Here is a 12796-nt window from a genome sequence, read left to right on the forward strand (position 1 = left end):
CCCCCCTGCAAGCCCCCTATAAAAGCAGTGGGCCGTTACTGCCAAGTAAATAGTAATGGGTTGCATTAGACACAAGACTGACAGCTGAGTCGACCCCCCCCCGCCGCCCCCGCCCCCCTCTTCTCCCCTTGCCCCTCGTACCTTGAAGGCGATGGGCAGCGTCTTGTTGCACCTCCAGTGGGTCGGCAGGACGGAGCAGAGGAAGTTGGGGCTGTCGGTGCGCACCAGCTCGCCGGCGTGATCGGCCAGGACCTCCACCATGCTGCGGTCCGCGGTCCTCAGCTTGCCCGCCAGGGCGCCGCCGCCGCCGCCGCCGTTCTCGTGGCCAACCAGCGGCAGCGCGTCGCTCATCTTGCCCGGGCTCAGCGCGGTCGAGGGCGGCGTGAAGCGGCGGCTCGTGCTGGTATCTACGGGGATACGCATCACAACAAGCCGGTTGAGTGAGAGAGCTCCGCACGGGGCTTCGCGCAAAGCGGGGCGGGCGCAGCAACTCTTCGGCCGGAGGCTCTCGGGAGACCCACATAAAAGGAAAGAGCCTTAGGGGTCCCGCAGAGGAGCCAGTCCCGGAGTCAATGCGGATCAACAGTTGGCTACGGCAGGGGGACGCTCGTTCTCCTGGTCCTGCCACACTTAATCCAAGCATCCAGTTGGCAAGCTCTCCTGGCAATATATTGCGCGCCCCTCTCTTTTAGAAGCAACAACAAAAAGAAGCAAGAGTCCCTAATAGGTCTGGACAAGCTTTTTTCCTTTTGGCCTTCTCCCCTCAGGAATGACCAGTGCTATGAAAAATCAAAGGCCCTTCCAAAATCCCACACATGGGGAGGAGAAGGACTGAGCAAAGGCATCCGTTGCAAGCACCGGAGACGGGACGAGGGAAGGGGCTAGCCAGTCCTTCCAGTAGCGAGTTTCCTGTCCTGTTGGGAGAGCAGGCTGCTCTCTCCCGTCCACCCACACCCCGCTCTGCTCCTTAAAAAACAAAAAAAGCCGCTTTAGAATCCGGATTTAAGCCCACCAGTCTCTGCTCGTGGAGAGAGAAAATCGGTTTCAGAACAATTTGAGGGCAGGGAGGGAAGGGGGGGGGGGCAGGCTTTCACGGACGTGGCCTGAGGTTTCTCAAAGGTCAAGCGGCTATCACAGCATTATATACTGTACTTCATCAAATATTTACAGTCGGCTCTAGAGAGAGTTTAAACACAACAGAAATCCATTAATGTTCTTCTGCAGGAGCTCCGCTTCCCTGCCCCTCTCTTCCCAAAGCGGCCTTGAGAAACCCGGCCTCGAGGGGCTGCCGCGCCGCTCTCCGAAAGGGCCAGGAGAGTCCCGCGGCCGCCGCGCCGTTTCGCAACGCTTGGGCCGGGTCGGCGACGAGGGCGAGGAATGGAAGAAGAAGATGATGATCCCGGCAGGTCGGGCGGCCAATAATGTGAAGGAAAGGAGGAGGGAGGTAGTCCATATGAGGAGAGAGAGAGAGGGAAGGGGGGGGGAAACACCCCTCTGGTTTGGTCGGGGCTGCTGGTTGGCTTGTGGGTTCCCTCTGCGGTTACTGCGTGCAGCAACTTTCGAGCGCGCACTTCTGAAGTCACCCAACAGTCTGTGGCCGCCGGGTGAGTCACGCTGCCAACTTGGGGGGAAAAGATCTGAGGCAATCTTCCTCAGATTCAGCCGCCGGGGCCCGGCTGCTCAGCTATGGTTTAACCACAGCAGGTGGAGCTCCGCTTTCGGGACCATCGTTTGCTTCCTCTCCTCCGCACCCCTCGCCCCCTCACGGCCTTCCTCTTTCCCTCCCCGCCTTGCTCGCGCCTCCAACTTCGTTACAACGCGCGAGGGGGGCCCGGCCGAGTTTCCGCTTCTGCCCCACCAGAAGGCTAGCAGCACACGCGATTGGCAGTAAGAACAAACACAGGCACGCACGCACGCACGCACACACGCAGGCAGGCAGGCTGGCGGACGGGCGCGCAAGCGGCCTCAGAGTCAAGAGTTAAAAGAAGAAGTAGTAGGAGTCGCTCAGACGAGAGAGCCTGCGCTCCTCCCAGGGTCCACGTTCCCCAAGCGGAAGGAGTCTTCACGTGTTCACCAGACGCCAACGGCGAGCTTCCCCGAGGGCTCCTGCCTAGGGAGGCCAGTCTCTCCAGCTGTGTGTGACCTTCTGTGAGGCGCTGTTTGTTTGCTCATGCTGGTCTCAAAAAGCCTGGTCTGTCTCTCTCTTTCTCTCTCTCTCTGCCCCCCCCCTCCGCGCGCCCTCCGCCTCCGCCTCCCTCTCGCCTTCTGGCTCTATGAATGGAGATTGACTGGAAATGAATTTGCTTTTACAGTAAGAGAGTCCGGAGGAATGCCATTCCCTCAGCTCTTTTGCATAGGGGAGGGCGCCGGCCAATCAGAGCCCTTTCCGGTATTCAGCAGGGCGCGGCTCCAACCCGCGGGCTCCTGGAATTGGCCTGCGCACCGCCGCTGGAAGCTACTGTAAAAAGCCAAAGGGAGGCCCGCGTGTCAGTGGGACGCGGCGATGACCGCAGCGCGCGCGCGAGAAAGAACAAGCGAGCAAGCAAGCGGCAGACCTCTGGGCGGCGGCGGCGGCGGCGGCTGCGGCGTCTTGTGCGAAGCCTCAGAAAGGGGCTGAGGGAGATGCGGGGACATGAGTCGCGCGGCCCGCTCACGCGCCAAACGTTTCCCTCGTGCGTGGGTGGGTCCCCGCGGGACAACGAAAAGGGCCCTCAGTCGCCTGACTGGCTTCGAGAAGGAAGCTCACCCCGCACGGACCCCGAGCACCCGCCCACCCCCCACCCCAGCCGGGCTTTTTCAACAGTCACCAACCCTCACGAAGCCGAGGCCAGGTCCCACGCAGTGACTGGGCTAGTAACGCGCGGCTGAGGTTCGCTTCTTGTGGAAATAAAGCGAGATATATCGCCTTCAGTGAGAGCTGCCGCCTCCCCTTCCAAGTAGTATTATTTTGCCCCGATTCAGCATGTGAGCACCCACAAAATGCAAAGTTCTGGGCAAAGGGTCGCCTGTGCCTATCGCACAGTTGATTACCAGAATGGGGAAACCTGCCCCCGTTCGGGTTGTTTAACTCCAGTTCCCATCTGCTCCAGCCAGCAGGGCCAAATATTTGGGACAAGGGGATTTCTATTTTACACTTTTCCAGACACTCCTGGATTAAGTGCAGAGAGGGATTTTTTTTTTAAAGGTCTCACTTCCTTTCTCCTCTGATCTGTTCCTCACATCTCTAGAGATTATGCCCAAATTTCAATATGCAGTACACCACACTGCAGCCCATGTTCTTTCTGAGACTATAAAAAAATGCTTTGAAAAGGTTGGCCAGGGCAATCATAGTCACTGAGGCGTTTTATAGATCAGTCACACAGATAGTGGGGTTTTGTCAGACTTTGGCACTGCAGTGGAGGGCCAACACTGCAGGGAAGAAGTTTAGCATCCATGGCAGTAGAGGGTGGGGAGATTGGAGTCCCAGCTCTTCTCATAGAGAGCCAGTGTGGTGTAGTGGTTAAGAGTGGTGGACTCGTAATCTGGTGAACCGGGTTCGCTTCACCGCTCCTCCACATGCAGCTGCTGGGTGACCTTGGGCCAGTCACACTTCTCTGAAGTCTCTCAGCCCCACTCACCTCACAGAGTGTTTGTTGTGGGGGAGGAAGGGAAAGGAGAATGTTAGCCGCTTTGAGACTCCTTAGGGTAGTGATAAAGCAGGATATCAAATCCAAACTCTTCTTCATACTCTCCCCCCCCCCTTGTTTACAGGACAGGTCTCTACAGGCCTTCACTAAGTTGCTCCCAAGCGAGTTGGGTCAAGGATTGCAGCCTTAGCTATCTCACTTTCTAGAATGTGTTGGAGTGCAGCTCCCTTGGATCATAAAATGTGCTACAGAGTTGAACCCTAGCACAGCACTTGGACTGGCTACCAGCTGTCAGCATGAGAAGCAATAGAGCCCCGCTAATAGGAAGCTGAACTCGAATCGGGGAGCCCAGGGGAGCCAAGGCTGACCGGAAAGAATTTGCCAAAGGCAATGAGCCCATTTCTGGAGTTGAACGGCATGGATCCAGGTCTCTCAATTAGTTGGATCACACGCTTTCAACTGTTGAGTGATGGCGTGAGCCTTAAGATGCCAATTTTTATAAGGAATGCCAATTATTCTTCACTGTGACAGCTCCATATTACATTATGTTCCTGATTCCAGACTCAACAATGCCTCAAATCACCTTCTCTTTGATTTTGATTTTTCTTTTTTAAAAAACCTGGCAGTCTTGTTCAACACAGGCTATAGTAATCAGAACTATACTTTTGATCAGGCCAAATGAATTCATATACAGTATTGTGTCCAGTCTAAAAGAGATGTGCTATTTATATAATCTGTGGCAAAAGCACACATGAAAAGATAAATGACATTTCTTTAGCACCCTGGCACTGGGTTATAGAGCAGCAAGGCATTTGGAAGTTTATGCCGAATGGTGGCTGATCTCATAGTGATGTAGTAATTAGTTTGTTGGACTGGAGCCTTGGAAGACCTGGGTTCCAGTCGCCACTAGGTTACAAACCTTACTGATCTTTTAAGCCAATCCAGGGCTGCCAACTTGGATCAAATATTGTGGGAGCCCAGGTGAGCCATGCCCCCACATAATCGATCACATGTGCACACACACCATTTGAATGGGAATGCCCATCAACCTTGTGGGGGCCCAGCCCCCTCAAATATTTTATTGTGGGGGCCAAAGCCCCCAGGCCCCTGGTAATTGGCTCCTATAAGCCATCACTGTCCTGCAGCAACACTGCGTTGTTGGGAGACCCATATATGAGTTCCTTGGAGGAAATGTAATAAAATAAAAATAACAAAGTGCCATAAATATAAGCTTTTCTGCCATGGTTCTTTATGAAAGTGAGTGTGATGTAGTGGATAGTGCTGGCAGTATTGTGGCATGGGGGGGTCAACAGGGGCAATTGCCCTGATGCAAAATTGTTAGGGGCGCAAAATTCCAACACCCAGTTATGCCTCAGCTGCATTTTTCCATTGCTGGGCCCAACTGATAACGGCTTCTCCATGCAGACCAGGAAGTGATCTACCCAGACAATAGAACGACTCTTCTTTTGTGTTCTACACACCCTTGGCACACCCTTGAAATTACCTGCAGTTGAATTCCAGGATATGCAACAACTAGCTAGCAGTGCATTTGTATAAAACAGGGCTGGGGAACCCTTGGCCCTCCAGATGTTGTTGGACTGTTGCTCTCCTCATCTGCTGACCCAGGGCTGATGGGAGTTGGAGTCCAACAGCATCTGGAGGGCCAATTTCCCTCACCCCAGACATAAATGGATGGAATTTCATGCATTAGTGGGATCAGCCTGTGAACAAACTCTCTTTGCCACTTGCCACTTACATCAATGCTCAGAACATACCGAGGCATACACCACAAGCCCATGTCACTGGGGCTTTCAATCCCTCTCCCCAAATTTCTCCACAGGGAGACATTTCCTTAAGCTTAAGGGAGAAAACAGAAGGCCCTTCAGAATTAGATGAGGATCTCATCTTTATTGATCAGCTTGGTGTGTTGCTTAAATTGTAACCAAATGCTGCAGCTCAGGAGGGGGAGAGAGCTGTTGCGCTCCTGTCCTGCTTGTAAGCTTCTCACGGGCATCTGCTTGGCCACTGTGAGAACAGGATGCTGGACTCGATGGACCTTCGGCCTGATCTAGCAGGGCTATTCTACAAACTATCCTATTTGTATGTGTGCCTGATCCCTAGATGCTTTCATTAAGAGGCTGACACATTTCTGAAAATCCTTTGGGCCCCTGCAATTTCTTCTCCGTAACCGAATATTTTACCCCACTGTATGCTATCTTCACTTGCTGACGGGTATCTTGGTCCAACCAGGACTATGATGCTGGTGCTCCTCCTACCCCCTGGCACAAATTAGCTTAACTTATAGCATGCAGTGGGATGCGGGTGGCGCTGTGGGTTAAACCACAGAGCCTAGGACTTGCTGATCAGAAGGTCGGCGGTTCGAACCCTCGCAACGGGGTAAGCTCCCGTTGCTCGGTCCCTGCTCCTGCCAACCTAGCAGTTTGAAAGCATGTCAATGTGCAAGTAGATAAATAGGTACCGCTCCGGCGGAAAGGTACACGGTGTTTCCGTGCGCTGCTCTGGTTTGCCGGAAGCGGCTTAGTCATGCTGGCCACATGCTGGCTGTATGCCGGCTCCCTCGGCCAATAAAGAGAAATGAGTGCTGCAACCCCAGAGTCAGCCACGACTGGACCTAATGGTCAGGGGTCCCTTTACCTTTACCTTTACTATAGCATGCAGTTGTTTTTTTCTATTAAAAAAATGTTTAGGGGTAGTCTCATTTCCCTACTCATATTGAAATACTGCCCCTCAATAAGGCCTGCCTTAGATTCACAAAATGTTTAGGGGTATGTGTGCCCCCAGAAAAAAAGCACTGATAGCATTAATAGATCAGAATTTTCCCTCCCTTAAGAAGCCTGGGCAGGCCAAATATAGCGGGATGGGGGAAGAGGAGGGAGAGAGAAAGGGAAGATTCGAACTCCTGCTTTTCTCATATTACCGGGGATCACGGAGGCAAAGCGTGTATGGAGGGAAGGGAGTGGGGAGGAGGAAAGGGGAAACAGTTTCCCAAGAAGGGTAAAAGGCACGTTAAGTTAGCAACGTCCGTTGCACAAATCTGCAACATGGAAGAGAAACCGCAGGGGTCTGGCGCGGGGGCAGGGAGGCGGAGGAGTGGGCCTGGTGCAATCGCAAAGAGGAAGCGGCTTTCTCTTCGAAGCTTGTTGTTTCCTCGGTCGCTGGAGCTGCCCGCAGTTGCATTGCGCAACCGACTCCGGAAACCTCTAGCACCAAAGCAGCCCGCTTTGAGCAGCATCCAAAGCCTAGCCGGGGCTCTCTTGCTGCAGGGACGCGGAGCGGACGCTAGAGGGCGCCCAAAGCCCTTGGCCTTCCCCTTGCCGAAGCACTGGAACAAGTGCCGTGGCCCGCACAGCAGCTTAAGAGAGAGGGAGGGGGCCGGGACAGTCCCACCTGCCGATGTCCCCCGAAGACCCGTCGCTGCCTTCCCCTGCTTAAGCCTACGTGAGCTGAACGGGTGTGCGCCGGCGCGATAAAGCCGGGCAGAAGCACACTTTGCTCTGTCTCAGCTCTGCATAGATCGCTGCGCTGGGGCAAGCGCGGCTCGCTGGCTCTCGCCCTGCCTTCCGCGCACCAGCCCGGATGGACGCGCCTCCCTCGCTCTCTGCAGCCGTGAAAACAAGCCTGGCGCGCACAAAAGCCCGCTGATTCACCCGGCCGATCAGCACACGAACTCAGCCGGGTGATGAGCAGCGTGGCATCTAAATCTCGGGAGGCTCAGCCTTCATTCTCGCCCCAATCCCTCTCCCCATTGACTAATGTTGCAACTTGGAGAGGTTTGAGCACAGCTCCTCCGAGCTGTCATCGGGGAGGGATCAGGAGGGCGGGGAGCAGATTTCAGGTGCGATCATGTCCTTTTCCCTTAAGATGCCTTAAACCAGGGAAAGAAAGAGAGAAAGAAAGAGAGAAAGAAAGAAAGAAAGAAAGAAAGAAAGAAAGAAACGCCGTTCAATAACAGTGTCTGCATGCAAAAGTGCAAAAGAGCTGCGCCTAGATTTCGGCTCCTTGACAGCAGGCCGTTCACGGCGCACGAGCAGTGAACGTGGTCAACTGCAAGTTTCCACCAGTAATTCTAGACTCTCTGGTGTTCACGGCGGGGAGACGTCTTTAGAGGGCCACGTGCGCCTTGCCTTGTCTCCTTCCAAAGGCGGTGAGCCATCTGTGCTGCGCCTAGGGTGCCTCCTGCTTTTTCTGCTGAGTCGGACCCTGGCCCTCTGCCCCGAAGGCACCGCCGCTGTTCCTTTCCACTGTGCACTTAAGCCCACTTGTTCACGTCACTTGTGAGCCTCCCTAACCCTTTTCCGAATAACTGTCTTGTTCATAACTGATGAATCAAGTTATTCACGTCAAGTTAAACATTACTGTCCGCCCAGGAATGGCAAGTATTTCTACAGAAGCCGGCTGGGCCTCGCCCTCCTGGACCAAAGACAACAGGACGCCCGGAGTCCCACGTTCGCTGCGTACACACGAGATCTTTAAAGCGCAGTCGATGCGCAAAATGTTATGGGCACTGTGGTTCACCCCTCACAGAGAGACCATCCCCAGCAGCCCTTATCCAAACTCCAGCGCCCAGAATTCATTGAGGGCGAAACTTGCTTCGAATGTGCTTTGCATGTGTACGCAGAGCGCTGCAATCCGCGGTGCCTGCCGGTCTACTTAAAGTCAGCAGAGGAGTCCATGGGTTGCTGGAAGAATAAACTTGGAACCGAGTGCCAAATCGTGCCCAGTCATGTCCGGTTTCTTGGAAGAGTACTTTAGGGAGATCAGGAATTCAACCCAAAATTTTTTTAGGTAAAGCGGGCCGTGTGTCTACACGGAGATGGCCCTGGAAAGTAACGTGAGGATGGGCTGTCAGCTAATATAGTTCTTCGTTTATTCGCTGGGGGCAACGTTCATTTTACATCCTGATCCTAAGCATAAGCAGCCCCCTTAGCGTCTGGCTATAATCCTATACACGCTTACCTGGGAGTAAGTCTCATTCAACTCATTGAGGCTTACTTCTGAGTAGGCATGTTTGAGGGTGAGCTGCCAACAATACCCCAAGCGCTTCAAAAACGTACTCGCAGCTATTATCACTACTCTAATAACCGTAGTATTATCCTCGTATTTTGGGGGTGGGGGCGGGCGGTGGAGGATGAAAGATTAATGACTCAGGCGACATTTGAGCAGCGGTCTTTCTGGCCTGATCATCGCCCCCGCCATACAACGTCCCATATAGTAGGAAATGCCCTCGAATTTACTGGCAACTCATCTTAGGATCCCCGCTCAGCCGTCCCTCCAAATCTTAACTCTGTTTATTTTCGAGAGACATTCCCGTTGATTTAAAGGAGGGTTTTCTTCTGCATTAGGATGCTTAGGACAGCAGCTTTGTTTTTCGTTTTGAAAAAGCCCATTCTGCAGGCATCAGATGGATAGAGTTCCACGCCATCAGCACCACATCTACCCTTTTCTCGCAGGGCAAAGCCAAGGCCGCGCCGTCGTCCTTGGAAGGGGACCCTCCCGGGCCGATGCCAGCGAAGACCCCCCCCAAGACCCCCTTTTCTCCAACTGCGTCCCCATAAAACCCACTCACGTGGATGGGAAGCGGGCGGAGAGGGAATTGTCTGGCCTCTGGGCGCTTATAGCCTGCGCCCCAGGTCAGGATAGGACCACCCCTTCCCTGCTTGACCTAAAACTGCGGAACAGGAAAGCGGAAGGAAGTGGATGGATCGGAGTTCAAATGGGAACTTTGTGGGTCTGAGGCTTTTGGTGCCGCAAGAGCCGAACGGAGCCGCCAGGGAACTCGGTGCGTCTGGAAGGGAGAATCCTAACACGTGTCTGAGCCCCTTACAACTCCATCCAGTCGCCCGCCCGCAGCTTCTCAAAACCTCTCCGCCCTTTACCATTAGGAACTGAATTAACGCTTTAAAGCCCGGGCGGTCCCTAAATACTTTGGTCCATCGATCCTGTAGATTTCAAGTAAATTTCCTTCCAATTGATTCCGGGCTTCCTGCGCTAGAAATTAACAAACCACGTCATCACCTGCAACAACCTTCCGAGGTTAACTCGCTCAAGGCGACCCACTGAGTTTAGGGGGAATGGAAAGCCTGCCCCATCCATCCTCCGCTCCCAATGCGGGGGAGACCCTCTGTCTGTGGCGTGCTCCCCGCGCCCCAAGTCCAGAGTTCCAGTTTAACGGCGCCCTATAGATCATGCCGATGGCTTTCCAGGAGATGACACGGAGAGGGCGCACAACATCCTGGTGGATCGCAAAGCTGCGCAGCCCAGGAAATTTCACGCATCCAAATTGGTTACCTAAACCCTCCCCATCCACCCCGAACTCTAATACTGGTGGATTTAGGAGCTTCCTTTTTCGTTGATTTTAAGCGAGAATTTAAGACACTTAAACACCCCCCCCAAAAAAAACCCTTCCTTTCTTTTTGCAGGCTCGCAACGGGCTTTCTCAAAAGAACCCCGTCGTTTTTGTTTTTGTTTTTGAATGGAGTGGAGACGCACTTCAGTAAAGCAGGTGTGGAATCGATGGCCGTCAAATAAGTCGATCCCAACCGTTTTTGCTTAAAAGTGGCGGCGAGGGTGGAAAGGGGACCCTGAAAGATTTTTGCATTGCATTATCCTGACGCTATTTAACTTCCGCGCAGGTTTGAGATGGCCAAGGATCCGCCGCGCAAGCCGACTCCGGCGACGTCCGCGGCTTAATCGACACGTCCGCGCCCCCTTTTGCTGACGCAGATTCCCAACCCATTTACTTGCAAAGTATCTCTCGCTGGTGTCATGAAACTTACACCCAAGTAAGGCGGATGGAACCCGAGTCGAAAATGATTGCCTTTCCGAATCTGGACTGCGATATTTAAAACCCATATTCATCCTGTTTTATGTACTGTATAATGTACCATATACACAATAAACACTGGTTTGGTTTATTTTATGTTTTTAAAGAAACCCTCTCTTATTTAAACCACAAGCTAATTGGCTTTTTCTTCCTGGTTGCTAGTTTCCTTCCTTGATTTCCCAGACAAGAACTAAAGGGGAAAAAACAGCAACTTCAAATGGGAATGTTCAGGAGGAGGATGTCATTTAAGTTATAACCATACAGTATTATGATACGTGGAGGTGATGGGTTTGCACAAATCTATGGATCGTGCGGAGCTCGTGCAGAGCGATCATGTGGATCGGCCGTAAATGGCTTTAAATTGAAAAGAACTTGAAAGAGTATTTGCCTCCTTTCAGGAGGGTTAATTAACATGATCAGTCCCATCACACATATTGGACGAATGTTCTCCGATTATTTTTTTAACACTTACTGAACTTTACTTCGTGTAGAACAAAGAGTCTTGCAGCACCTTGAAGGCGGATAGATTTATTGTGCCCTAAGCTCTCTGGAGCCTACTTTGCCTAGTCCACGGAATTTCATGCCGCAGTAAATCTATTAGTCTTTTAAGGTATCATAAAGACCCTTGTTTTTGTTGAAAAATACTAACACAAAAGTTGTCACTTCGGAATAGTGTGCTTGTGGAGTCTAGCCTTTTAAGGCTGTTTTATTTCTTTTTAAAAAATGGTTTGTGACTCACCTAAAAGTTTAGACACGTTCTTAATTTTGTACTTTCTCTTTTCATTCAAGCAGAAAATCCCCGCTCTCTAATGTAAAGGACAGGAATAAAATACTTCGTTTTAGAAATGCTTTTAAAAAGATATTCAGAGATTTTCCTAAACCTTTTGCCCGAAAGACAATTATGCCGCGGAGAGGAAAATAACGAAGGAGCTTGTCTGAAAGACCCCGGGGTTTCAAGAGAAGAATGAATATCAGTTCCCTGGGGTGGGTTGGGTGGGGGAGGAACCCCAGAGTAGATCGAATGTGAAGGGCTCTGGCAATTGCGAAGCCGATTTATAAATTTCTGGTCCACACCGAATTCACAGGCTGTCCTTAGGAATGCTAAGTTAGCTAGGCAGATCCTCAGTCCGATCCTATGCATGTCGACTCAGGAATAGGTCCCAGCGAATGCAATGGGGTTTATCTCTATCCCCTCTTGCTCAAATAAGGCTGCACCCCTATGCACACTTAGCTGGGAGCAAACCCCATTGAAATCAGTGGGATTTCCTTCTGAGTAAACATGGATAGGATAGGCTTCCTGAGAAGCGCGTCCCAGTTGCTTGCATCGGGGTTCGGCGCTGAAGAACGCCGGAATTGGGGGCAGGCGGGTGGGGAGGAAGCCCATCAAAATCCCAATTTCTCAACCAAGGAGTTGACCCCAAAGGCAGGAAGCAGCCTCTTGCACGGTTGTTTCCCCCCCCATCCTAAGCTCCACTTACCCGAGTCTAACTCACACAGGTAGAATAGAAATTTACACCCATTAATTCTATCTCAAAACTGTGAAGGAGAAGCGCAGCTACAGAAAAGACCCGCAGCTCTTGCGTTTGGGTTCGCGCGTGGAATCAACCTGCCCTCGCCTTCCATTTTAAAGACGCAAACCACAGAAAGCAGCAGCTCATGGCCGCCAATGGGGACCTTTTCCCTCCGAAAGATCATCATAGGGGCTGGGAGAGGGGCGTTCTCCATCCCGATCTTGGTGATACAGTGAAGAGGTAAGTCTCCATCCCTTCTGTTGTCTGCACAGAAGAACCGCTCTCCTCCAAGCTTAATAATAATAATGATCACAATAACAACCATAACCTACACACGAGAAAGGTAGGTCTTTGGAACATGGAATCGGAGGTGTAGTTTGGCCCTGACCACATTTGCATGTACATTTCCACTTGGTTCATGCGCAGAAAGCGGAAGAGGAGAAAGTCATAGAAGTCTGCAGGGGAAAAAAGTCAGAAAAGCCACTTCCGGATTGATAGAGGACACGACCTCCCAAAGTAAAACAATGCCTCTGAAGGGCAGCACTTTTTGCTGTTGTTTTCAATGCAAGAAACTATCGCCATCTATCATGAAGATTTGGAGGAGTTGAGTGTTTTCCTTTTCAGAGAGAGGAAGAGCAAATTGCAACTCATTGCCCGAACACTTTGCCTTTGCTGCCGCGGCTCCTTAGCCTCCTACCCGGCTCTCAGTCTCTGTTTTATTACAGCGGAGAAGAAACCACAGCTAAAATCTCCGAGCCATTAAGGAATCTTTCTGTCACAGAAGATTACTCGGATACAAAGCATCCAGCTTTTAG

At 51.9% G+C, this 12796-nt stretch overlaps 1 protein-coding gene and 1 long non-coding RNA gene across 4 annotated transcripts in view; one reads left to right on the forward strand and one right to left on the reverse strand.

Moving 5' to 3' along the window:
- The window catches only part of RUNX1 (RUNX family transcription factor 1), a 175891-nt gene that overhangs the window by 85093 nt on the left and 78002 nt on the right, over positions 1-12796 (reverse strand). For all 3 annotated transcript variants that reach the window (XM_082220517.1, XM_082220515.1, XM_082220516.1), the window contains one exon: positions 142-407. In XM_082220517.1, the coding sequence (XP_082076643.1) occupies positions 142-407 (266 nt within the window). The remainder of the gene's footprint in view (positions 1-141; positions 408-12796) is intronic.
- LOC309531196 lies at positions 419-10563 on the forward strand. The gene is made up of 2 exons (XR_014219129.1): positions 419-1604; positions 10280-10563. It is a non-coding gene; the product is annotated as an uncharacterized lncRNA (long non-coding RNA).

This window comes from Podarcis vaucheri, assembly GCF_965113315.1.
Source record: "Podarcis vaucheri genome assembly, chromosome: 4".
Classification (NCBI taxonomy): Eukaryota; Metazoa; Chordata; class Lepidosauria; order Squamata; family Lacertidae; genus Podarcis; species Podarcis vaucheri.